The 12509-nt window shown below is 40.4% G+C and overlaps 1 protein-coding gene across 5 annotated transcripts in view; it reads left to right on the forward strand.

Moving 5' to 3' along the window:
* The window catches only part of bcas1 (brain enriched myelin associated protein 1), a 105963-nt gene extending 93881 nt beyond the window's left edge, over nucleotides 1-12082 (forward strand). For all 5 annotated transcript variants that reach the window (XM_068000823.1, XM_068000822.1, XM_068000824.1 and 2 more), the window contains 2 exons: nucleotides 7521-7805; nucleotides 10523-12082. In XM_068000823.1, the coding sequence (XP_067856924.1) occupies nucleotides 7521-7805; nucleotides 10523-10597 (360 nt within the window). In that variant the 3' untranslated portion in view covers nucleotides 10598-12082. The remainder of the gene's footprint in view (nucleotides 1-7520; nucleotides 7806-10522) is intronic.
* The last annotated feature ends 427 nt before the right edge of the window (nucleotides 12083-12509 follow it).

Raw genomic sequence — 12509 nt, forward strand, 5'->3', positions numbered from 1 at the left:
CACAATCTATATCAATGATTTGGATGAGGGGACCAAATGTAATATTTCCAAGTTTGCTGATGACTCAAAACTAGGTGGGAATGTGAGTTGTGAGGAGGAGTTGTGGGATTAGAGTAGACAGGGCTTGATGGCCGGCGCGGACACGATGGGCCGAAGGGCCTCTATCCGTGCTGTATAACTCTATGACCTCTATGATCTAAGCTTCAAGGGGATATAGACAGGCTAAGTGAGTGGGCAAGAACATGGCAGATGGAATATAATGTGGAAAAATGTGAAGTTATCAACTTTGGTAGGAAAAACAGAAATGCAGAGTATTTTCTAAATGGTGAGAGATTGGGAAATGTTGATGTTCAAAGGAACCTGGGTGTCCTTGAACATGAGTCACTGAAAGCTAACATGCAAGTGCAGCAAGCAATTAGGAAGGCAAATGGTATGTTGGCCTTTATTACAAGAGGATTTGAGTACAGGAGTAAAGATGTATTACTGCAATTATATAGGGCCTTGGTGAGACCGCACCTGGAGTATTGTGTACAATTTTGGTCTCCTTACCTAAGAAAGGATATACTTGCCATAGAGGGAGTGCAACAAAGATTCACCAGACTGATTCCTGGAATGGCGGGATTGTCGCAAGAGGAGGGATTGAGTAGACTAGGCCTGTATTCTCTAGAGTTTAGAAGAATGAGAGGTGATCTCATTGAAACATACATAATTCTTACAGGGCTCGACAGGGTAGATGCAAGGAGGATGTTTCCCCTGGCTGGGGAATCTAGAACCAGGGGTCACAGTCTTAGAATAAAGGGTAGGCCATTTAGGACTGAGATGAGAAGAAATTACTTCACTCAGAGGGTGGTGAATCTTTGGAATAACTAACCCAGAGGGCTGTGGAGGCTCAGTCATTGAGTACATTCAAAACTGAGATCGATAGATTTCTAGATATTAAAGGCATTAAGGGTTATGGGAATAGTGCAGGAAAATGGTGTTGAGGTAGAAGATCAGTCATGATCTTGTTGAATGGCAGAGCAGGCTCTGGGGGCCGGGTGGCCTACTCCTGCTCTTATTTCTTATGTTCTTATGAAGCACTATCTAGTGGTAGAAGTGTGTACCTGCAGAAGTAACTATGTCATAATGATGATACGTGTGTGACTGTCACTATGTCACTACATGCTGCACGGTGTGCTGCCTCCACCTACTGCACGGTGTGCTGCCTCCACCTACTGCACGGTGTGCTGCCTCCACCTACTGCACGGTGTGCTGCCTCCACCTACTGCACGGTGTGCTGCCTCCACCTACTGCACGGTGTACTATCACTACATACTGTAGTGTGCTGCCTCCACCTACCGCACGGTGTGCTGCCTCCACCTACTGCACGGTGTGCTGCCTCCACCTACCGCACAGTGTGCTCCCTGTACAACCTGCATAGTTTACTTCCACTACAATTAAACATGTACAAATAATTTGTGTTTGTAGATCCATATGTGATGTAAGCAAAAAAACAAAATATTCAATGTAAAACTGCTCTGCTAAGAGCACCTAGTAAATTACTGTGAATGCTCTATTAATCTACCTAAAGTATTTTCATTTATTTACACTACTTACTGCATTACCATCGCCGAATCCCCCACCATCAACATCCTGGGTGTTACCATTGACCAGAAACGTAGCTGGGTCAAAATCCTGGAACTCCCCACCTAACAGCACTGTGGGAGAACCATCACCACACGGACTGCAGCGGTTCAAGAAGGCGGCTCACCACCACCTTCTCAAGGGCAATTAGGGTGCACAATAAATGCTGGCCTTGCCAGCGACGCCCACATCCCATGAACGAATAAAAAAGATGAGAGCTATCTACTGTGTGGTGTACATTTGTTTTTTTTACCTTTCCAGAATGTGATCCTGGAGGTGCTCTGGATATGGAGAAATGTCATCAACCTAATTTCAAGACATGACTTGATGTCATTGTAAAACACTCATGTGTTTGAAAAGTTAATGTTCCAGATTATCCACTTCATTCTCATCTGTTCATTTCTTTTCAAAATAGTTGTGAATTTTGATTTTTTTTTCACATTCTCTTCAAATTGCCAGACTAATATTAATCGAGCTAACAGTAGCCTCTTCTGGATACTTTAGTCCATTTTAAGGATAATGTAGAAAATCGCTCCTTGATGGTCAGTCGGTAAAGCCAGTGTATCATTGAACCATACAGACCAGACGGTCTCAGATTCGATTCCTCGTCTGTGCAGAGTTAGTTGACATCAGCTGGGCAGCTGTAGAGCCTCAATTGACCTCAGCTTGGATTAGGGAGGAGAAAATTGATCAGGGTTCGTATTCCTGATTGCTATTGCAGCAAGATCCACTGGAAAGGTGTACGTATGTGTATGCATGCATGTGCGTGTGTGTGTGGGCTTCAGCTGGACAGGATGAGCTCAGCTTTGACAGTGGTCAAAAGTCTGTTTCGGTTCACATATGAAAACTGGCCATTTAGGCAAATACAGGAGGGCGGCTGCTACCAATGGGGCCAGACCCCAGCAAGGAGTCAACATCTTCAGGAAAGAAAGGAAGAGGAACAGCTCTTTGTAAATTGTCTATCAAAACGTTATAAAATAGAATTACAAAATATAATTATAATTGGTTATTCCCGGGGATGAGGGGGTGGACATATGAGGAGAGGTTGAGTAGATTGGGACTCTACTCATTGGAGTTCAGAAGAATGAGAGGCGATCTTATTGAAACATATAAGATTGTGAAGGGGCTTGATCGGGTGGATGCGGTAAGGATGTTCCCAAGGATGGGTGAAACTAGAACTAGGGGGCATAATCTTAGAATAAGGGACTGCTCTTTCAAAACTGAGATGAGGAGAAACTTCTTCACTCAGAGGGTAGTAGGTCTGTGGAATTTGCTGCCCCAGGAAGCTGTGGAAGCTACATCATTAAATAAATTTAAAACTAAAATCAACAGTTTCCTAGAAGTAAAGGGAATAAGGGGTTACGGGGAGCGGGCAGGAAATTGGACATGAATTTAGATTTGAGATTAGGATCAGATCAGCCATGATCTTATTGAATGGCGGAGCAGGCTCGAGGGGCCGATTGGCCTACTCCTGCTCCTATTTCTTATGTTCTTAAACCAAAGAACATTTCCAAATTCAAGAACATTCTTTGTATACAATATAAAGTTATCAGCTGGTAATTTTCTCAATTGCTGATGCATTAGCATTTTTAAAAAAGCTGTATTAAGGAAGAATCCAGGATAAGGTTCTACCACGGCCTCATCCTCAAGTATTCCTAGAAAATAACACCCTTGGCTAATTTTTTTAAGGATTTCTGAGTGCATTTTTCCCCAGAAGAAAAGGTACCATGGCTTCCCAGTCAGAGCCATCACCTGTGTTTTTTCCACTTACATTTAGTTCTGGGCACCCTTCTTACTCATTGCTTTCAGTGGAGTAATGAGAGCTACTGGGAACCATAACTGATCAAAGCTGTGGAATAGTACTGCTTGGTAAACTTTTTAATTGATAAATTTACATTAAATTATTTTAATTAAATTATGGGTTTATTTTGCCCATAAATTCACGAGAAGGCCATTCACCTGGAGTATTCCTTAATGTCTACTTATAAAAGTTTCTTTTTATGCCTTTTCAGTAAACATAAGAAACATCTTGCACAACAACTATTGTATTATTCGTATCTTACAATCTTGGCTTTGTTTTGTGCAGTGAGGTCACTTTTGATGCAGTGATTTTACAGGCAAAAGATGTGTTGGCGCCACTTTACGCTTAATGCCTGACTATCATCAATATAATATAAAGAACCTTTGTAGCCAGTTCTGTGGCTGAAGAAGCAATTGAGGATCCATCTATGTGTGATGCCCTTCCATATCTGCATACATTGCAGCTCCCAACTACTCTGTTAGCATTTTATTTAGATTAAAATAACAAGAGGCTTTGGATTGTCTGGGATAGGGGAAAGATAGCAAGATGGTTAACTCGACTGTTGATGTTTCTGTGGAGATGACAGCTCTCCTTATTGAAAAAGGGTTTGGAACCAGAGCATTATAATAGCCTCCAGGAGATGTCCCATACCACCAAATGCAACTAAATGGACTACAGAAAGAAAAGTTTAAATAAGAGTTATGGCTTCTACAAATACTTATAAGGGCCATTGCAGAGCATTATCTTGGAGTATTCCTTAAAGTCTAACTAATAGCCTCAATGCCTTTTCATGCTTGGTACCTAAATCGTATAATCCTGTGATGCAATGCCATGGACAGAATTGTGCAACCAGATAATAGATAATGGTTTTCAAAGAAGAGGTGACTCTATGTAAAAACTAGCTTCTAAACTAGGCAGCTTCAGTTGCCAGAAAATAAGTGTTTCAGTATGCAAGGAATTACCTAAATAGAGATTGTGTGCCATGTACTTGAGTTCAGATAATGGCATATTTTTGTGTTCTTTGAAATTGTTCACGGCTTGCTGCTGAATTGTATATTGAACAGAGATCCAGCTGGGGTTGTTTTCTTTGGAACAGAGGAGGCTGAGGGGAGATTTAATTGAGGTGTATAAAATTATAAGGGGCCTGGAAAGAGTGGTTTGGAAGGACCTATTTTCCTTAGCAGAGAGGCCAATAATCAAGGGGCATAGATTTAAAGTAATTGGTAGAAGGATTGGAGGGGAGCTGAGGAGAAATTGTTTCACCCAAAGGGTGATAGGGGTCTGAAACTCACTGCCTAAAAGGGTGGTAGAGGCAGAAACCCTCATCGCATTTAAAACGTACTTGGATATGCACCTGAAAGTGCCATAACCTGCAAGGCTCCTCCTTCTGTGCTGTAAATTTCTATGATTCTGTGATCTGTGGAGGAGGTGTATGTAAAGTTTCAGTCGACAATTTCGTACAAGGATCAAATGTGTAATTGCATCTCTGCTGTATATCGTAGAGATTCTGTTATTCTGGAATTTGCTGACATTCCACGATTACCAGGGATATTGGAAAATTCCATAAGATAATGGCAAATATTACAGGGATTTTTTCTAATTTCTTATGGAGAAATTGTAGGCTATTGCGAACATGTATTGTTACTGTCTGTTGCTAAATTATTAAATTGTTTTAAGATTGTTTTATTGAATGTTAATTTGTGTAATAATCCCCCTCCCTTCCTAATTCCCGAGGCCATTCTTCTTCAACCATGCTGGCGCTCTTCCACTCTCTTCCCCCAATTCAATCTGACACTTTTCTACCCTTCTACCCACTTCACACTTGCACTCTTCTGCTCCTCCAGTTCACGCTGACTCTAGCCTCCCCTATCCTCCACTTCACACTGGCACTCATCTTCTTTCTCTCTTCCTTGCCCCCTCCCCCTGCCCACTTCACATTGATATCTTCCCAATTTGCCCCTCACCAGCACTTCTGGCTCCTGATCGATGAAACTGCTGCTCCAGGGGGAAAACTGCTGGTGATGATGTATTTGGGAATTCCTGATCTCACCAAACTACCATAAGATCATGAATTCCTACCCACAGTGTACCGCAGAGTTTCAGCTCCTGGAGCAGTACCAGAATCAGTTAAGAGTTGGGGTGAGTCGAAGAACAGAGCAGGATGATTTTTAGGGGTGTCATTTTCACAACTTGGCGCAATTCTTGCAAATTCTGCAAAAAAAGATAAAGCCTTAATTTTTCATGTCATCAGTTTGCAGTTAAAAATACCTGTTACCATATTAAGCATTAAATATGGTAATAGGATTGTTTAGTACAGAAGTCTATTTGCATAGAATGCAAATTCATGTGATCCAGCCAGTCATGTGCTTAGTTAATATGTGAAAAGAAATATGTAATTGTTTTTAAATGTGGCAAAATATAGATGCCACTTCCATTTTAAAATTTATTATGGATCCGGCTTCCACCGCTGTTCAAAAGTCTTTATTGAACTCCCAATAAAGTAACTGTTCCCTTCTTATTCCTAAATTTCAGCCAAGTGAATTCAGTTTTTGCATCGTTCTGTATATCATCCTTACATTCAAGTGCTATAATGCCAGCCTCCTCCTTTTTATTCTACTCTCACCCTCCTAAATATTTTGTAACCAGCAATGTTTAGCTTACACTCGTGCCCTAGCCTAAAACACTGCTAAGTCTCTGCCATTATGTCATACCACAGTCACACAACGGGCACAGTTCTAACAGTGAAAAACGGGTGGGTTGGGGGCGGGGAGGCATTCAAAATTGTAACCATGTTAGACAGGCCCATTTCTGGTTTTCACCGGGGCAGGACGAGCGAGCAACCCACTCCCAAGAGCCGGTTTGGGCCTTAAAACCTTTCAAGGAGGCTTCGGGCCTCCATTTTCCCACAGTTTCTGATTTCAATCCCAGGGGGCCGAGATTCCTGGGCCTTCTCTTTTACGCCTCGTGAAAGGAAGCGAGAAGGCCCGAGACTAATAGGTAGGTGCCTTTCTGGCACAGCTTGTGGGCCCAGAGGGGCAGGAATGCTTCCCCAGGCCCAACAAGCCTACCTGCAGCGAACCCCCAATGATTGCGGACCCCCCCCAATCGCAGACACTCCCCCCCCCCCCCCCCCCCATCCCCGATCGCAGACCCCTGACCCCCCCCAAATGATCACGGACCCCCGCGATGACTCCCGATCCCACACCCACCCCCCCCATGACTGACCACCGATCCCTCCCCCCATGACTGATTACCCCTGTGCCAACCTATGCCCAGTGTCAACCTATGCCCCCGTGCCCAACCATGCCACCCCGTGCTCCCCATGCCTCTTGCCCCCCCAATCCATACAAACAAAGACTTAACTGAAGACTTATCTGAACACGTCCTCTCCCAGGCTGGTCTCCCACCCGACTAAGGCCAGCCTGTCAATCAGGCCGCTCAGTCGGGTGGCAAACCAACAAAAGAAAATAAAAGACGTCCTTACGTCAAAATTGTAAATACGTCCGGGAAACCCATACTTCTGAGTTTCCTGTCCGCAATTTGACCCCTCCACCCCTTTCCCTGCTCAGGGTCAAAATCATGCCCATTGTTTCTCTAGCTCACTAATTTTACTCAGATTACTTTATGCATTTATGCACATAAAATTCCATCCTGCCCTCTCTGCTTATCAATCTTACTCATTTTAATCCCTCTTCTTCCTGATCTGTTTTTTATTACTTTCCTGTTTCTCTCTCTTATCTTTCCTACATCCTAATCCCTTTAGCTTCCTTGTCTTGTTTTCCTCTCCACCCTACCATATTTGTTTAAAACCTCCCCCACAGCACTAGTTATTCATTGGTCCCAACCCTATTCAGGTGAAGCCCATCCATGCTGTCCAAGCTGCTCCTGTACCAGAATTGCTCCCATTGTTCCATAAATCTGAGCCTTTGCCAAACCTCTTTCCAGCCACATATTTACCTCCTTACTATTACTGATACTACATCAGCAACTATGGCATGATTTATGTTTCAATTTACAGAAACTGAAAAAACTAATATAAATCGGTTTATAGCAAGAAGTTTTCATGTTAGATTTTACATTTCTCTATCTTTTTCAGGAATCAGGCTTGACAGAAGACCCTGCAAAGAAAGGACCCGAGGCTAGAGAAATTTCAGTGCAACCTGCAAAGAAAGGCAAAGACAATTCGAAACAGAAAAAGTCAGCACCAGAGGTCAATCAAGAAGAACCTCAGAGAACAAAATCTCTGGAAGCCCTTCCTCCCACACAGCAACCAAACACAAATACAGTGCCAATACCGAATGGCAATAATATCAAAACCAAAGAAACTCCTGAGAAGAGACTCGAAAAGAAGCAATCATTTGGGGTGTTCCTAAAACAATTGGTATGTTAAAGAAGCTCAGATCAAATAAGTTTCTGAAGCCTTTCTAATGTAAGCATTTAGAAACCAAATTAAATATAAATTTCTATCAATTGATATTTTTTCTGGAGTTTGGGAGTTTTGTCAAACCATAACGATGGGTTTGCTCCTTATTCTTTACTGCTTTATCCTTCCTATCTTGTTACTTTTGCCTTTGAATAGTTTATCCAGCTGGTTGGATGAAAAGGGCCAGCAAATGTTCACAGGAATTGCAATCTCTTACATGAAGGAATGTATAGAAGTAAAAACCCATGAACATATAATTGGTAAACTCAACTAGCAAGGAATCAGACTTACAAACAACAAAACTTACTTTGCTGCTGTAACTGGAAAAGGAGACATTGTTTTCTCTTTGGCTCATGCTTTTATTTATTTTTCTTCTGCTCGTCTCAGTTCCCCCATTGTAAACAGTTGTCTGTGCACTAAGAAATCAGTGCATGACATGTTTACAATCCTGTGCCATTGCCACTCCAACTCAGCACAGAGAAGTGCTGTGGATTAACTCATGCTTCAATTTATCTTTTGTAAACAATTTTACAACACCAAGTTATAGTCCAGCAATTTTATTTTAAATTCACAAGCTTTCGGAGGCTTCCTCCTTCCTCAGGTAAATGTATCTATCATCTATTCAATTTATCTATCATCTCCTTCGTCCCCGTCCCCCTCTCCCCACCCTCCTCAGGCAACATGCCTTCCTAGATAGTTCTGGCTGCATCTAGGAACTTAATATGTGCAAAGTTGCATTGGAGAAGAAATGTAATGTATGCAGAGTCACATAACACTGCAGCAGAATCTATCAGTGAACTGTCACACTAGTGTAGCCACCAGAGATTCACTGACTGTCTTTTAGAGCAGACCTACCATAACTGAACTTATAGCTACTCTCAAAAGCGTCACTGTTGTGCATTGTGTCTCTTATATAGCCAATAGTGAATAGGTGCGTAATTCACGGATCACTAGTTAGATAGAAATAATACCGTAGAATTATTGTCAGTTATCATAGTGCTACAATACCCCAACATTTAGATAAATCTACCTCAACAGAACACTGATTAACCCTCAGCTTGGATCAGTGAACACAGCTGGTCTTGCGTTTAGATTTTCCTTCTGCTTTATGTAGTAATCCCCAGTGGATATGCATCTAAAGTCTGGAAAAATGCACCAGATACAACAGAAGGTGGGGGCTTAATGAGAGGACCAACTGAAATGTCATCTAGTGAAGGGATTAAATTTGGGTTTAAACTTCACAGTCAAGAAGGAGTTCCTTATTTGATTAATAATCAGAAAAACTGAAGTTAATGGACAGTTTCGTGTCAACATTTCAGTTTTATTGTGTATAACAGAGTTTATGGTTAAGACTTGCATGTTTTGAAAGTGCATTTTTAAAAGTAGATATACAAGTACAATAAGAATACACACTTGCTACTAACATCACTTGTTTACTCTTCATATGAGTTATCTGTCATTTTGATGTTTAAAATAAAGCGGTAATATAACCTTGAAGGAGATCATAGTCACTATTCTTTTTTAGCCCTGAGATATTCATTTGCAAAGTCTGGTAATGAGCACATCAAGGGAAGTAATGATCACAATGTCTGAACAGAATGATTGGATCTTATCACTATTATTATCATCAATCCACATGGCCTTGTTCTGGTTTCTTTGTTACATATTTTTAGTTTTCTGTTATGGAGTTTTCTTTTGTACTTCACCAGTATTGTTTTGAAGGTTTAATCCCCAGAATGTGGGGGTTTGTTAATCTCAGCTGGAGTAGCACTACAATTGGTCTCAGTACCCTGGGTTAGGTAGGGGAACATCAGCAAGGATTTTGGTGCTGATTGCTATTTAACAGCCACCTGCTTAAGGAGCCCATGTGCAGATGTCAGGATGGCAGAACTGTGATGCCCTTGAATATTCTGCTATGACTCATTGTCATGGCTCACATTAAAAATAATGTTCACTTGGGTGAGGTACCACGGTAATTGTTAATTTGGCAGACAACTAAAAATAATCTTAATAATTTTTCTCTTGGAACGATATTGTCTTTTCTGTGAAAAGAACCAACTGTTCTGCATTTTTCCACAGTCCACTAACCTTGGTTGAATGCTGTGGGTAGTTTCTGTTTAAGCTGTGGTTTTATTCAGTCAAATATATCACTGTTATTGCTACAGCAGAGAGAGAGGAAAACATATTAAAAGAAAGCCTGTGCTGAGCTAGCTGATCTTAAATCGGACTGTGGTAGAAATGCTACAATAGACTACAGCATCCCTGGATTAGGGAAGGGAAAATCAATCAAGGTTCCCATTCGCAATTGCCATACAGAGACCAGTATTGGAAATATGCATGTGTGAATGGTGTGGGAGGGTTAGGGTTAGCCTCAGCTATGATGTACTCCACAGTTAAACAGCCCTCCAGCATGCACTGTCAAAGTGTACACAAGAATAATGGCCACCTGGCCAATGTACTGGTCAGTGACCTATATCTTTGGAATTGTACCCCAGCAAGGGAGCCTTCTTTCAGCAGGGAGGGAAAAAATGTTTTAAAATTTTTTAAAGGAAATGTAAAACACAGAGTTCTTAACATAACTAAGTAGCCAACGTAAAAGTGCTAAAAACCATATGTAGATTGTAGAAAATGCTGCTGTAATTGTAATGATCCATCGTTATCCTTCTGCTTTACAGGGAGGAAAAAAGACAGCAGATGTTGCCGTGCAAACAGATCCTGTTGTTATCTATCCTGCAGGGAAGGCAAAGTGATACCAGTCCGCTCCCCCTCTCATTCCAGGAAGCTTGGCAACATGCTTTACTACTTGGTGAAATTACATACTGTAGACAGCTCTGACTGTCCCTCTTGCATCTGTCAGCACTCAGGCCATGCCCAAGAAAAAAATTCTAATATTTCCAGTTAGTTGATTAGGGTACTTTCAGCAAATTTCAGAACTCTGTAAAGCTGCATGTCTTAGATTTAGGCTAGATATCATTTTCTGGGTATTAGATCAATGTATTGTTAGAAATGCATACATTCACTAAATATATTAATAATTTCTTTTTAATTGTTTTTGTAACAACATCAGATGTTTAATACAGGATAGCACATTGTCTCCAATGTGTTTCAAGGCACTTAAGCTTCAAGGGGTTGAAATATCATCACAAATCAGAAGAGTTAAGCTTGAGTACACATCAATGTTAACCTCATCTGTGAGACATGTTGTTACCTTGGAACACACTCTGAAGTTGTTTGTTCTTTACAATGCAGTGAAATTTAAGAGTTTCTTACAGATTTTACATTTTCTGTCAGCAGTGACCTAAAGGTGGATGACGGAAAGATATAGTTGAAAAATATAGTTTGTATATATAATACGGTAATGAACGCGTTAGTTTGTGTACTAGTAATAAGTACGAGGTTTTGTGATTAGATTTAGAATTATGCAGGGTTTAAACATTGTTATGTTAAATCATGTTAGAAATTTAATTGGAGTGGTTATCTTAAAAAAGACTTAATCATTACACCAGAATGACCCATGTAGAAGTATCATATTTATTGATACATCTGTACACCAGGGGGCATCAAAACCTTAATTTAAGGAAAGGAAGAGACAGCTTTTGATTAGTTTTTCATACTTTTGTTTTTAACAACTTTTGAAATGATCTGATGAAACTGTTGAGTGTCAGCATAATTGATAGAAACTCTTAATTTGTTTTTTATATTTTAATTTTCAAAAGTTGAAATCCTTCATGAATATTTTGCTAATATGTCAATGCTCCGTGCGTTCTGGAATTTAATTTATAATTTGATCAATTACAAGTTAGCTGGCACATATCAGCAGTGAAAGACTTAGGATAATTGCAGTCTATTTAATTTAGTTTATATGCCTTAATTTCCTATATCCTATAATCCATTATTATCCATAGTTAATAAAACAATTTTTAAGTTAGATTCTGGCTACATGAGTTCTGCAAAGCTGATGAAAATTAAAACTTCACCAAAAAATCACCTTTATTTCACCATTCAATCATTATGTTCTAAAGCTTTCATCATGTGTTAATTATGCTATTAAAACACACACAGAGTTCTCTGAATTGTTGCCAACTCATTCTGAACAGTTTCTCCTTTGGGCATTGCTTTTCAGGCTACGTGTGCATTCCTTCTGATTCATCTGTATACAGTTCAGTACTATTTAGAGCCATTAAAATTATTTTCATTGTACAAAACCCTATTTGTGCGCCTGTATTTTAATAAAGCAAGCTTTTATCTGATTTATATTCCACCTCTGGCAGTTCTGTTTTGACATCTGTAGAGTGATATCCTGCTTTATTCAGTTTACTGTTGCGATCAAGCTGTTCTTGATTTATAGCCTCAGACATTTTGTAAATTAACTCCCCATACCAAGCACAGGTTTACCAACTGTACAGTAATTTAATATATGTTGTACGTTTAAGATTATTTTTTAATCCATTTTACCCTCTTTTCCTGAAAGAACTGACTCTTGCTGGCATATCGTTCCATGGGACTCAGCAGTCCTCCAGTGGGTTATCTAAGTTGCTATTCCTCATGTATGAGCTTATACAGTGAGTGTTGGCAACCTATTTAAATATGGGGTTTCATAGCTAAACCCAAGCTTGTACTCACCTAATGTCTGCACAGATATTTCTGGATAATGATCAAGAG

This window comes from Heptranchias perlo, chromosome 19 (assembly GCF_035084215.1).
Source record: "Heptranchias perlo isolate sHepPer1 chromosome 19, sHepPer1.hap1, whole genome shotgun sequence".
Classification (NCBI taxonomy): domain Eukaryota; kingdom Metazoa; phylum Chordata; class Chondrichthyes; order Hexanchiformes; family Hexanchidae; genus Heptranchias; species Heptranchias perlo.